Consider the following 14275-nt stretch of genomic DNA (forward strand, 5'->3'; position numbering starts at 1 on the left):
GAATCAATCTTAGCATGATAAATAAGAAGGGCTTTAAAGCAGGAAATGGGGGTGGGGGGAGAGAAGACAGAGACTCAGATAATATCTATATTCAGCTTCAGTAAAAAGGAGGGGGGAAATCCGATAAATGAAGATATAGAAAGGGATAATTGAATACCAGAAGATGGAAGTATGGACGGCAACAGGCAAGAAAGTAAAACTATTGACCGAAGCACTAATCAGGTAGATCTTATTTTTAGTCGAAAGGCTATGGCTAATTCAGTTTCACAGAAAACTGGATGAGATCTGAAGGAAATAATTGAGATGCCTGTATATAAATACACCTAGTTTGGGCAATAAAATGGAGAAACTGGAACTTTTGGTGCAGAAAATCAAACAGAATATTGTAAGAATTACAGGATCATGGTGAAATAACATTCTCAACTGGGATACAGATATTAAAAAGTAGAGAGTGTTTAGGAGAGAGAGAAGAAGAAAGGTAAGCTGGCAAAATAGCAATGTATGTCAGTGATGTAATAAGAACTGATGGCACCAAGCATTCTTTCTCTGATGTGCCTAGCTGAATGGTTCTTGCTCACATGCCCAGGGTTTACCTGTCCCCACATGTGGGGTCAGGAATGAATTTTCCCAAAAATCAGATTGGCAGTAATCTTGGGTGTGGTTTGGCTTCCTATGTAGTATAGGATCCAAGTCATTTACCAGGATTATCTGGTTATATCTCATTTAATCAGTTCCCTTCCATTGTGGAGGCCTCAGGCATCAGTGTACCTTGGTCCCTCCTATTCTCTGCCTGTGGTACATGATAGTTTAGGCCTGTGCTTCTCAACCTTTTTCTAGTCAAAGACACACTTCAATTAAAGATTTGTATGGTTTACTCTCAAAGAGCAACAGTGAAAAAAAGCAGAATTTTGGTCTGACACCGTGTAAAACAGAAGAGCATATTTTTTCTCACAAGTTATTTTCCAAAATTCTGTGCCTGAAGGCACACCTATTCACTGTTGATGGCACCATTCCATAGCACATTAGTTGAGAGGCAATGTTTTAGGATCCTGAGAGTTGTAATGCTTTGATCTAATTTCAGTAGTTGGAGTTCATGTGAAGCTCCTGTGTGCTGGCCTGTAGTATATATGGATATGTCTACACTAAAAATGAGGAGTAACATTAGTTCAAATCTAGGGGTTTGATTCGAACTAAGGCACCCCAGTGCACACTTTCACTTTTGAAACAGATGTTGATCGGAGTAACACGCCGGTGAGATCATGCTAACAAAGTGCGGGATATTTAAATCCCCACTTCATTGACTATTTTGAATGCCTACATTTGCATCCCTAGTTCGAACTAGCGTGCAAGTGTAGACATACCCTATGAGGTCAGATTAGATGATCTCCTGGTTACTTCTGACCTGAAACTCTATGAATTGCATGTGCTAAGTTCTAAAAGCTTTAAAAAATTATCTAATTATTTGCTCTAAAATTAAATTATATCCCTTTCTCTTTTTTCCAATTAACAAAATTATGTCTGCAGAACTGAGTGAGTGGGAATTCAATTAAATGTAGAAGGAAGAAATTGAAACAGAAGCAGTTACTAGATTTACTGCCTGACTTTTCTTTATTTCTATTTTACTACTTCAGTCAGAATATATAACAAACCTTCTGCAGCTTTTCTAGTTTAAAAAAAAAAATCCAAATGCACAGTCAAGTAATTCACTGCTAGAGTTAGCTGACAGTTTTTTAAAAAAACATATTTTCCTTAAAACATTGTTGGTTGGCTTATCTTATTTGAGGCACAATGATGGTTTGAATAGAAAGGATCTTCCAACAGAAGACTACATTAATTCAAGTCATTTTATGTTTTAAATAACATCTTTCCTGCAAATAATTATAAAGCATTTTTCAGTGAAGCATTTTTCAGCAAAATAGACAAGATGTTTTGTAGAGAGGGATACAGTACATGCAAACATGAAAGACATTGCATATAAAGAGAGAATAATATAAACTAAAATATAGTTGGCAGTAGTTAACAGTAGCAATGAGAGAGGATATATGAGCCACCTGAGAGGGATGGGAATAGGATAATGAAGTTAACTTTCTGATAAAATGTTTTAAACTTATCAGGTTAAGGATGTTATTTCATTATGTAGAAGTGTTTTTTTTTAAAGATATGAATATTTATTACTAAGATAGTTAGACTTTTGTAAACCAAACAAAGCCAAGAATGTACTGCTGGCTAAATATCCATTTGTATGATACAAAATATGTGCAAACTATTGCACTTCAATGTTATGGTTAATTTTTTCCATTTATTTTGGGTTTTGCAGCTCTTCAACTTAATTTTGATCAAATCTTATGCCCATGCTTTTGGGGATAGAAAAATTTCATGGTAATTTCACAGTGCATTGGGTGGCAGACAAACTGAAAAACAGGATTACTATCCTAGACAATCTACCATGGAGAAATAGAAAGAAGGCAAAATAAGGGCATGAGAAAATCATAAAATTTCACTCTTCTAATTAAAAAAACCCTATTAGATGTTATGCCTAACAGAGATTTGATACCTTCCTAAGGGTGTGTCCAGACTCCATGCCTCCGTCGACGGAGGCATGTAGATTAGCCAGATCGGAAGAGGGAAATGAAGCCGCGATTAAAATAATCGCGGCTTCATTTAAATTTAAATGGCTGCCCCGATCTGCCGATCAGCTGTTTGTCGGCAGATCGGGAGAGTCTGGACGCGATGCCCCGACAAAGAAGCCTTTCTTCATCGACACAGGTAAACCTGGTTTCACGAGGCTTACCTGTGTCGATGAAGAAAGGCTTCTTTGTCGGGGCATCGCGTCCAGACTCTCCCGATCTGCCGACAAACAGCTGATCGGCAGATCGGGGCAGCCATTTAAATTTAAATGAAGCCGCGATTATTTTAATCGCGGCTTCATTTCCCTCTTCCGATCTGGCTAATCTACATGCCTCCGTCGACGGAGGCATGGAGTCTGGACACAGCCTAAGAGAGAAGCAAGGAGATCTAGAACATGTAATGGCAACCCAAATACAGCACATTCAAAATATGCAATTTACAATTTGAAAACTCCTTTAAACATCTTCCTTTATTTTTTTTAATCCAATTTTTTCTAATTTGATCTTTTTTTTTATTTGAGACAAGCACAGTTTACTGAGCTGTCTTTTGTTTTCTCAGCAGTACATCATGAAACAAACACTACAAAGGTCCAAATACTAAATGTGTTCACAACTCTCCTTTCCCCTCCCATCTAAACTCTCCCAAGAGCTAAGGGTTTGTAATTTTTAGAAATGCTGAGCATCTAGGACGTATCTAGACTACACAGAATGGTTGAAAGAGGATATGCAAATTCCACGGGATCACACTTCTTCCGATCAAAAGTGAAAATAATTAAGATGTGTCTTTTTCATCAAACTGCCTCCATCCTCGAAAAGCCGCTTTTCCTCAAAAAAGGAGGTTTACGTGGGTTTTCGAGAGAGGAGGATTCAACAAAGGGGGGGGGGGGGGTTCTGAAAAAGCCGCATCTTAATTACTTTCACTTTCAAAAGCAGAGCTTTTGAAAGTGCAATCAGAAGAAGATATGCAAATTCCCACTGAATTTGCATATCTTCTTTCGACCATTCCCTGTAGTCTACATGAGCCCCTAGTGATCCAAATGAAATTCTACTGAATGCCTACTTTTATTTAAGAGCCTATATGTAAATAGCCAAGTTTTTTATGTCTATTATGAGTACAATAAAAAGTATGAGGGTTTTTTACAAGGCAAAAACAGGTAAACATACACAAATGAGATAGTGTCATAGCTTCTGAACAATGATAATAACTGATACGGTGTGCAAGTTTTATATATACATCAAGGCTAACCAAGGCAAAACAGCTGGGGGTCTTTTGCTTATTCTTAGCGACTCTTGTCACTTTTGTCTCCAATCAGAAAAAATAACCTAGTTTCTCCTTGTCAGGGATTTTTATCTCCTTCTTCCCAGCCAGAGTCCAAACTGATGGAATGAATATAGGCAGTGAGGAATGCAGTTAACAAAATCTTTGTTCTTTCTTTCACAATGACCTTTTGGTTTCAAAGTCCTTCTTGGGAAGTACCTTACATCTTCTCTAGGTAGCCAGCCATTTGCATTAGAGAAGACTTTTCTCCTGTTCAATCAGTTCATGCTAAGAAATTTACAATGTATACACTTAACTTAATTTTATACCATGGGCTATACATGTTATAAGTGAAATCATTGCATGCAGCATCTTACAAGCATTTCATCAGCCCTAAGTACTAAATACTTTCTTATCTGTTTAACCATTATAACAATGCTAATACACAGGTGAACCAGACTGGTTTCTAGCTATGCTTTTGTCAGTGTTCATTCAGAACTAAGAGCCTTCTCATGAGCCTGCACCGGGTCTCAAAGCATTACAGCCTCAATCGTTAACTTTACACCAGTAGTGGAATTCTTCCTCTTCCCAGGCAAAGTAAAGGATTTCTATACTTGCCAATTTTAAGGTTGTTTTGTTCCTATAGAGTGGTTGTTATTGGGTATATTGACCTACACCAGCCAGGAAGAGTTAATGATTACCATGGGCTCCATCAGCTTCCCCCTGCTAAACCTACAACAGGTGCCACCAGGTTTGGAGGGAGGGGTTAGAGATCAGCTCTTTATCACTAAATCTGAGGCTATGTCTACACTACAGGGATCTATCAGAAAAAGGTACGCAAATTGCTGTCCAATAGTTTTTTCGGAAGAGGCTTTTCCGAAATTTGGCCCATCTACATTGGGCCAAATTTTGGAAAAACTGCCTCCTTCAGAAGAGCCCTTCTTCCTCATTGGAGGAAAAAGACAGGATTTCTGAAAGAGTGTGTCTGCTCTTCCTCAAAAAAAAGCGGAAGAGCAGATGCATTCCCTGGATGCAGCGGAGTTTTTCTGGGATACCAGAGGTATCCCAAAAAAACCCTGGAGTGTAGACATAGCCTGAGAGAAAGGAATGGCTTGAGATCTGTCTGCCTGCCAGAACTTCCCCAAGGGGTGGGAGGCCTGAAGTGGGACTATTGTGTAATTTCTCACCAGCAATTTATTTGCTAATATTGAGTAACTCTGCTACAGGTGCTGTCCAGTCTAAGGGGATGACAGTTTAGTAAAAGACCTTTTGTTTCTTTACACCTGACTGGGAATCTGGTAGAGAGTTGACCCGAACCCAGAAGGGTCTCAAAACAAAATGTTTTTGACTTGGTAAAAGATCTAACCCCTTGAATAGAGCTACAATGACTTTGGAGGTAGAAAATCAGATTACTACTACTGTGTTATTCACCTTGCACCTTACATGACTATAATTTCAAAAAATTCTGTTTATTTGTGAATGAAGCAAACAATTCTATAGCAGATTTTTGTTTTCCCTTCTTTAAGTGACAGTTGTTTGAAATAGCCTGAATGTTTATATTGTCAGAATATATCCCAGAAGGACATTTGGGGGGCATTTAGAAGTATTGAATTGCTGGTAAAATGCCTGAAGTATGTGATAAATGCAGTTTTAAAAAAATACTTATGGTATGTCATTAGTTTATCACATGAACCCAAAATTTATGACATGATGTGGTGAATGAGAGGGGGGTTAAACACCATTTTCTGAACATTACATTAATAGTAGTTTTAACTCTTTAGACCTAACCCTAATTGCCTTTCCTCTAAGGGTTAAAACCATAGGCAGTGAATGCTAAAGAATCCCCAGGAATGCTAGGGAAGGAGGAAATGACTTGGCAGGATGCCAGGAGAGCCAATGGAAACAGTGTAGGCTTTTGAATTGGGAACAGTGGCCCTTCCTGTTCCTATTGTGTGGCCAGAGCAGAGCCTTAGAGGATATTAAATAATCTATGGATTCAGGAATGGAGAATTCAGTGACACCCATGCCTAAGGAAGGACTAAATTTTGGAACTACTGATATGTGAGTAGAACAGGGAATATTTAATCAGACATGATCAGGTTATTTTCTCTATTTTGGGGGTTTGTTGGACTTCCCTATGGGAAGCACAAGTAACCACTTTGTTACATTTTACAAATGGAATCCTAGGGAAGCACATCTCTATGTTTTTAATCCTTTTATTTTTTCAGTTTTTCTATAATACGTAGCAACCAAGCAATGTTTTACCAACGTGTTTTCTTATTTTTCTTAATAAAAATTAAACCTTTAAGACCATGAACTGATTCCTGTGTCCTAGAAAGGTTGTGTGTATACACATGCCTAAGACTGCACAGCCAAACTGCTAAGAGAAATTTAAAGTTTTCATGCTCTCTTCAGAAGGAAGGTTACAGGAAGGAATTCCCAAAGTTAATTATTATCTCCCATTGATTTCAATGGGAATTATGTGCCTAAATACTTTTGAGGATCTACTGCCAGAAAGTATGTGACCGCTAAAAGTAAAAGCCATCTGATCTGAATCTTAATCAGGTGATTTAGCCACATGACCATTTTTTCCCTTCTACTATTTCATTTGTTTTCTATACTTCAGATCAAGTGGCTTAGACAAGCTCATGGACCATAACTAGTGTTGTTTATTATCCCTCTAATAAATAATTTTCTTTTTATTTCTAAATAATTTTAATTAGTGAATAAAGATACCTCTCCCTATTGCCAAATTAATTTCACACTGAATATATTTCCCAAGTGAAAACAATGCTGCTACTGTACATTTTAGTCTTAAATATGGAAAATGATGTATATATCTCTAAAAACCTATCTCATTATAGATGAAGTACAGGGCAAAAAACAATATGTTATCTATTGAGATATTCTGCCTTTACCAATTCACTTATCTGTAGTTCAGCAAAAGGTTCTTAAGGGACCAACTGTATGTTTTAATTGAACTGATGTATTGTCCTGTGCACTTGATTACCTTAGTTAAATCAAGGAAATGAAATCAATGAGGTGCAATTACTGGAAGGTTAAAAGAACGTGAATTCCCTTGGTTATGTCTCCACTTCCTTCAAATTCTCTCATATTGAATGCAAAAGCAGCTTCCCAATTGGTATTGATTCATCAATCCGTTGAATTCAGCAATATTAGAATGGAATTTACAACACTGTGTCTTTGTTGGTGTTTTGCAGGGGTTAAAGCACTAAAATGTGCAAGTTGGAACCAAGTTTTTATATAAGAAATCTTGTCTTCACAGATTTCAATTGTATGCAGTTTGAAGAAAGAGAGGAATAAAAGAGTCTAATCTAATGTAACATCAAAAAGATTTCAATTTCCTCACTAACTACATTTGATGAACACATGGACAGTTGGTGAAGGCCCTTTCCACTGAGGCCCCACCCCCCATGGGAGCCAAACTGCCTCCCTGCTCCACCACCCACTGGGGTGGGGGGAGGCGGCCGGGAGGGCACACATGCACCCCAGCATCCCTGAAGCACCAGTGGCTCCATTCTCCCTGGCCCCAGAGCACAGGGAGAGAGAGTAGGCAGCAGGCAGTCCTAGCCTCCTGGCCCTGGAGCACGGGAAGAGAGAAGGACACCGATCCACAGCCAAGAGCATGGGAAGGGCAGTCACTGGGGGGCCGCAACACTCTGCCCCCAGAATGCCTACAGTGGGCATTCTGGCAGCAGAGTGTGATTGGGACCAGGCTAGTGGTTTGAGAAGGCAATGCCTTTCCCCACCTATGGTACCTGCCACCCCTGGATGAACACATTAAATCAGCTATATCAAAATTGGTTTGATTGCTTTTTTGCCATGCCACTAAGATCAACCTTAAAATGCACATTTATAATAATTATACAAATCTAGTTTTAGAGATTTAGTAAAATGTCCCATTATAAAGAATTTAATTTCTGTACTCTTCCTCAAAAGTAAAAAATAATTGTAGGACTAAACATAAGTGGAGAGACTGCAAATGATACCACAGTGCTTATTTTTCAATACACCTCTTAGCATGATGAGCTGTGGTCTTGGTTCCTCATTTGCCTTCTCATTTTCAACTAGTACAAGCTTGCACAAACTCAATAGTCTGGTGGTGGTGGAAGAGAAGAATAATTTGCTAGGTGAGATTTTTAGATGAGTTTTATATATTTAATATCTCTATTTGTAATTCTGACTAACATCCCTTCTCATATGAAAATATGCATATTGTAAGTCTGAAATCAAGGTCAAATTGTTGGCATATCAGTAACTTGCTAAGCAATGGTCAGACTTCAGTAGTCAAGTTTTCAAACAGAGTTCTATTAAAGAGTGAAATTTTCAATCCCTCTACAGCTTTGAACAGAGAATGTGGTGTGGTCTAAAAACGTCTAAGATTATTCTGAAAACAGGAGAATTTTTGACACAATATCATCTGAAACTAATACTATATTAATTGTAGACAACAGCTATCCTTCCCCTCTCCTATTTATTTCGAGTTTTCATATCCCAAACTCATAACTCTGGTCATCTGAAGAAGTGGGCTGTGCCCATGGAAGCCAATGAATGATACCATCTACATGTTTTGTTAGTCTATAAAGTGCTACCAGACCATTTGTTGTTTTTTACTTTTATTTAAGAGCCTAAATGTAAATAGCCAAGTTTTTTATCTGTCTGTATCTTATAAGTATAATAAATAGTGTGAGACTAGAAAGGAAAATATTGAATTAGATATCCAAATATCAACATCTGTATATGAATGAAAAAATATCTGCTGTTGCCTATTGCCAGTGGCCCTTCAGGAAAGGTCAGGTCCCAAATGACCCATGAGGCTCCCATGGAGAATACCTGGGGCCCACCAGCTCACATCCTTTAGCTAATTAGAAATGGAGCAGCTGAGTTGGAAAGAAACAACTAGAACAGTATAAAGAGGAAGTTGACACAGTGAGGAGAGGAAGTTGTTTCCAGATCCAGAGAAACCCTGTGGCTGTTGCATGCTGGAGGAAACTCCAGGATGTAGAATAAGCCTCTTTGTGGATGAGCCCTGAATGAGGATTTGGGAGTTGACAGTAAAAGCCCAGAAAAAATGGTCAGAGTCCTTGAAGAAGGGATATAGTGGGGAGGAAAAGAACTGGCATCTTCCTCTTGGCTAGACACACCTACAGTTTTAGCTTGATTCCTAGGAAGGGAGTAAGAAGAAGAATATACAGCCAGAATAGGAGAGATGGGGAGGAGGAAGAAATTAACTGAGAGATACACTTTACAAAAAGGAATAGCAGAACAAAAAATTGAACCCAAATGTGGATGATGGTTGGGGCAGCCAATTCTGTCAGACCATGTTTACTCAGCACGTGGCCTGTGGGCTGCATGTGGCCCGAAGTCCATGTGTTTGTGGCCCACGATGCAGTTTGGGCTTACGCAGTGCTCAACACACAGCTGGGAGCCAAAACAAAAACGTAGTCAATATAATGGTCATTGGATGATATGTGTTTTAGTAGTTAAATTCCTGGACAGTCATTGCTCATTAAAAGTGCTGTCAGATGGATGGAAATCAGGAAAATATTGCATTTTATTAATATCAGCAGAACTGACTAACAGGGCCTGTGTGTTGTGTAGTCTTGCCTTAATTTTTGTATTCATGCCCGTCAGTGTGAAAGAAACTATTTGCATATATTTGCATATATATTTGCATGTATATGCAACCACACTAAAGTTGTGGCCCTTGGCATGTACTGTGACTATCATTGTGGCCCCTGGAGCTTCCAAAGCTGAGTAGTCCTGCTGTCAAACGATAGGGACTGCTGGTCATTTACTGATGGGAGGAGGCTACAAGAAGAAAAAGACTCCAGTGAGGAGGAAAATGAAGCCAGGGACTATTGGTTTATTGGTTATTAATTAATGAAATCTGTTGCTAATATTAATTAATGAATATGGAATTATGGAATGTAAAATCTGACTCAGGACTAACTTATAGAAGCTAAAAGAGCAAATTGAGGCACATGACTTGTGGCCTGGCCTTCTGACATTGCCACTTTATTCACCATTGTTCAGAGTGATTATTATCATATATTTTCCTTTAACAAATAATTGAAAGTTGTTGCTGAATTTACTAGCAGTATCTTACTTTACATTTGTTGAAGGGAGCTATTTAAATTACATTAGCACTGATTCATTTGTTGGAAGTGAAGGATAATTACCCATTGCTTCCTCCTTTACATGTATTGGGGAAGGAAGCTCTGTGGCACATATCAGTTGTTGTCAAAATGATCCTATTATTCTTGTGATTGGGTGAGGAGGGTTTTTCTAGAGATTGTATAGCCACATTGTTTTTCAGAAAAGTATTACTCATGACACTCATTATAGAGATAATGTACTAAATGTCCTAACATTTAGACAGTGAGACATCTGAGAGTGGAATAGTATTTACTTCATACCAGGAGATAGCTATTTAATTACATACAGTAAAATGAGCTGTCTGGATATGATTTGCTAATTTCTAAGAGTTTCAAGGCCATAAGCCCATCTGTTGGTAGAATATCATTTAAAAAACAAAAGAATAATTAAACTTACATAAAGAAGATTGGCCAAAGAGATGCTCAAAATGTAAGCTTCTTTATTTAACAACAAAGTTTTTAAAAAAGAAGCAAGTGGCAAAAAGGCATCTTTTAAAATGTGGGAGTTAAATTCTAGTGTGAAAAGAGCATAAACTCTGGCAAATGAAGTGTAAAAATATAATTAGGAAGGCTGAAAAAGCTAGCCCAAGGTTGAAAAAGTAATAGCAAAGAAATTTTAAATACATGAGAAGCACGAAGCCTGCTAAACAACCGGTGGGGCCATGTTGACAAATGCAAAGTAATGCACATTGGAAAACATAATCCCAACTATACATATAAAGTGAGGGGGTCTAAATTGGTTGTTACCGCTGAAGAAAGAAATCTCAGCATCATTGTGGATAGTTCTCTGAAAACATCCACTCTGGGTGCATCTATACAGCACACTCACCTCGAAATAAGCTACACAATGTGCACTATGCAAATTGTGCATCTTATTTCAGTCTTATTTTGAAATAAAGTGCTATTCTTAAACGTCCCTTATCCCCCATTCAACGAGATTTACAGGGATGTCAGAATAGCGAGCCCATTATATTTTGATACAACGGGCTTGCTCTTAAGGCGCAGAATAGCTTTATTGTAGACGTAGCCTCAGTGTACAGTGGCAGTCAAAAAAGCAGACAATGTTGGGAATCATTAACAAAGACATAAATAATAAGACAGAAAATATCATATTGGTGCTACATAAATCCATGGTACACCGACATCTTCAATACTACATGCAGATGCCGTCACCCCACCTCCAAAAAGATAGCCTGGCATTGGAAAGAGTTCAGAAAAAGGCAACAAAAGTGATTAGGGGTATGGAGCAGCTTCTGTATGAAGATAAATTAGTAAGAATTTTCAGCAAAGAAATGAAATAACTAAGAGGGGGTTAAGATTGATGTCTATAAAATTCTGACTGGTACAGAGAAAGTAAACAAGGAAATGCTATTTACTCCTCATAACTCAAGAACTAGGGGACAATAAATTAACAGGCAGCAAGTTTAAAAGAAGCAAGAGGAAATAGTTATTCAAACAAAGCACAGATAACCTGTGGAACTCTTTGCCAGAGGATGTTATGAAGGCCAAGAATAAAACTAAGGTTCAAAAAAGAACTAGATTAAGTCCTGGAGGTTAGCTCCATAATTGGTTATTACCCAGAGATGGTGTCCCTAACCTCTGTTTGCCAGAAGCTGGGAATAAGTGACTTGGGATATGTCTACACTACCCTCCTAGTTCGAACTAGGAGGGTAATGTAGGCATACCGCACTTGCAAATGAAGCCCAGGATTTGAATTTCCCGGGCTTCATTTGCATAAGCGGGGAGCCGCCATTTTTAAAACCCCGCTGGTTCGAACCCCATGCAGCGCGGCTACACGGGGCTCGAACTAGGTAGTTTGAACTAGGCTTCCTATTCCGAACTACCGGTACACCTCGTGGAATGAGGAATGAGGTGTACCGGTAGTTCGGAATAGGAAGCCTAGTTCAAACTACCTAGTTCGAGCCCCGTGTAGCCGCACTGCACGGGGTTTGAACCAGCGGGGTTTTAAAAATGGCGGCTCCCCACTTATGCAAATGAAGCCCGGGAAATTCAAATCCCGGGCTTCATTTGCAAGTGCGGTATGCCTACATTACCCTCCTAGTTCGAACTAGGAGGGTAGTGTAGACATACCCTTGGTGATTAGCAGTTCTGTTCATTACTTCTTGAGCATTGTCCACTGTTGGAAGGCAGGATACTGAGCTAGATGGACCTTTGGTCTGACCCACTATAGGCATTCTTATATTTTATTCTTCAGCTACCTAACTGACAAGTCTCAAAATGTAACTGTAAACTGAAAACTATCATCAAGAAGGGATTTTTTTCAACTAGTTCCCACTGGGATCTGTTCTACCCTTACTCTATCATTTTTGTAAATGACATGAAAGAAAACACAAAATCCACCACCAATAAAGTATGCATCTCACAAACAAATTAGGGAAGTGATAGATAATGAAGTTCACAGGTCATTTAGAGTGATCAGGCTCATCTTGTGAGCTGGATGCAAGCAAACAATATGGCTATGTCTATACTGGCGTGATCTTGCGCCATAGCTATGCAAACGAGGCTAAGCATGGAATATCACCGAGCCTCGTTTGCATATCTAATGAGCCGCCATTTTGCAGAAGAGGCTCTTGCGTCAGAAGGAGCTGTCTACACTGCCCCTTCTTGCGCAAGAAAAACCCTCTTGCACAATGCTGCTATGCTGATTATTTTCGGGAATAGCGGCATTGTGCAAGAGGGTTTTTCTTTCACAAGAAGGGGCAGTGTAGACAGCTCCTTCTGGCGCAAGAGCCTCTTCTGCAAAAATGGCGGCTCATTAGATATGCAAATGCGGCTCAGCAATATTCCACACTTAGCCTCATTTGCATAGCTCTGGTGCAAGATCGCACCAGTGTAGACACAGCCCAGGTGTTTTAATGTGGCTAACTGCAAATGTATTCATCCATGAACAACGAACGTAGGTCATACTTGCAGGTTAGTGGAGTCCATCCTGGGAAGAAGAGCCTCAGAGAGATTTGTTGTGTGGTGGAGGAGTGTAGAATAATCAGCTGACCACATGCTCAAATGTGACATTGTGGCCAAAAAAGATAATTTGATAATAAGATGCATAAACAAGGGAATCTTTAGTAGAAGTAAAGAGGTTATTTTACCTCTGTGTTTGGCACTGGGCTGATGGCTGCTGAAATACTGTTTCCAGATTTGAGGCCCACAATTCAAGGAAGAAGTCGATACATGGGAGAGGGTTCAGAGATGAGTCACAAGAATGATTAGAAATAATGTCGTACAGTGATAGATTTGATAGATTTATCTTAACAAAGAGAGTAATAAACATTAAAGATACTATATAAGTATATTTAGTAATGGGCTCTTCTATCTAGAAGAGAAATGTTTAACATTATTCAATGGCTGAAATTTGAAACTAAACAAATTCAGACTGGACATAAAGCGTATATTTTTAACAGAGATGGTAACTAACCATTGGAACAACTTACTAAGAGATGTGGTGAATTCTCCACTGATGATTTTTAAACTGTGGATGTGGAAAGGGGGGCACAGTATTCACATGTATAATTTTAATTACCTGACCTTTTCCCTTGACTTCACTAGGACTACTCATCAGTTTTTATGCATGCTTAAATGCCTTGCTGAATTGAGGTCTAACTGCAGTGGATTTCACACAAATCATCTTGATGTATATAAAGTTTCTAATGTAGGACCTTTCCCCTACGTGTTTCTAGCAGATGTCATTTTTATTTAGCAGCGCATAGCTCTATAAAGTGGCTTTTTTGCTTATAACTATTGCTTGCTTTTTACCAGGTGATGAATATTCTTGGCTCCTGTTATCTTTATCCCCTATTTTTCCCTTCCTTATACCTTCGGGATGTGTTATAGCCTCACATTGTCATATTTCACATGCTAGCTATCTTCATTTCCAGTAGACAGTCAATATTGCTCCAAGGATTAAACTTTGTCATGTTAATCCAGATCCCAATTGTCATCCTGCTGTGGCAACCTAATAAGTGGGGACAAATGCTAATTTAGAGAATAAATGTGTGAATACATAAGTGTAAGAAAATGATATCCTTCTGTCTGATTTGCAGACCCCCGCCAGTGAGTGAAGGTGCACCCAAGGGAACTCTGATTGCTGTTGTAACTGCTGCTGCCTTGAATCAGACCATTATATATTCAATTGTTTCAGGAAATGAAGATGGTAAGTAAGAGTATCTCAGTGAAGTCACAGATTAATGTAC

At 38.8% G+C, this 14275-nt stretch overlaps 1 protein-coding gene across 18 annotated transcripts in view; it reads left to right on the forward strand.

Moving 5' to 3' along the window:
* The window catches only part of PCDH15 (protocadherin related 15), a 1467631-nt gene that overhangs the window by 1316224 nt on the left and 137132 nt on the right, over positions 1-14275 (forward strand). For all 18 annotated transcript variants that reach the window (XM_075935032.1, XM_075935037.1, XM_075935036.1 and 15 more), the window contains one exon: positions 14126-14235. In XM_075935032.1, coding sequence (XP_075791147.1) covers positions 14126-14235 — 110 coding nt within the window. The remainder of the gene's footprint in view (positions 1-14125; positions 14236-14275) is intronic.

Source organism: Pelodiscus sinensis, chromosome 8 (genome assembly GCF_049634645.1).
Source record: "Pelodiscus sinensis isolate JC-2024 chromosome 8, ASM4963464v1, whole genome shotgun sequence".
NCBI classification, from domain to species: Eukaryota; Metazoa; Chordata; order Testudines; family Trionychidae; genus Pelodiscus; species Pelodiscus sinensis.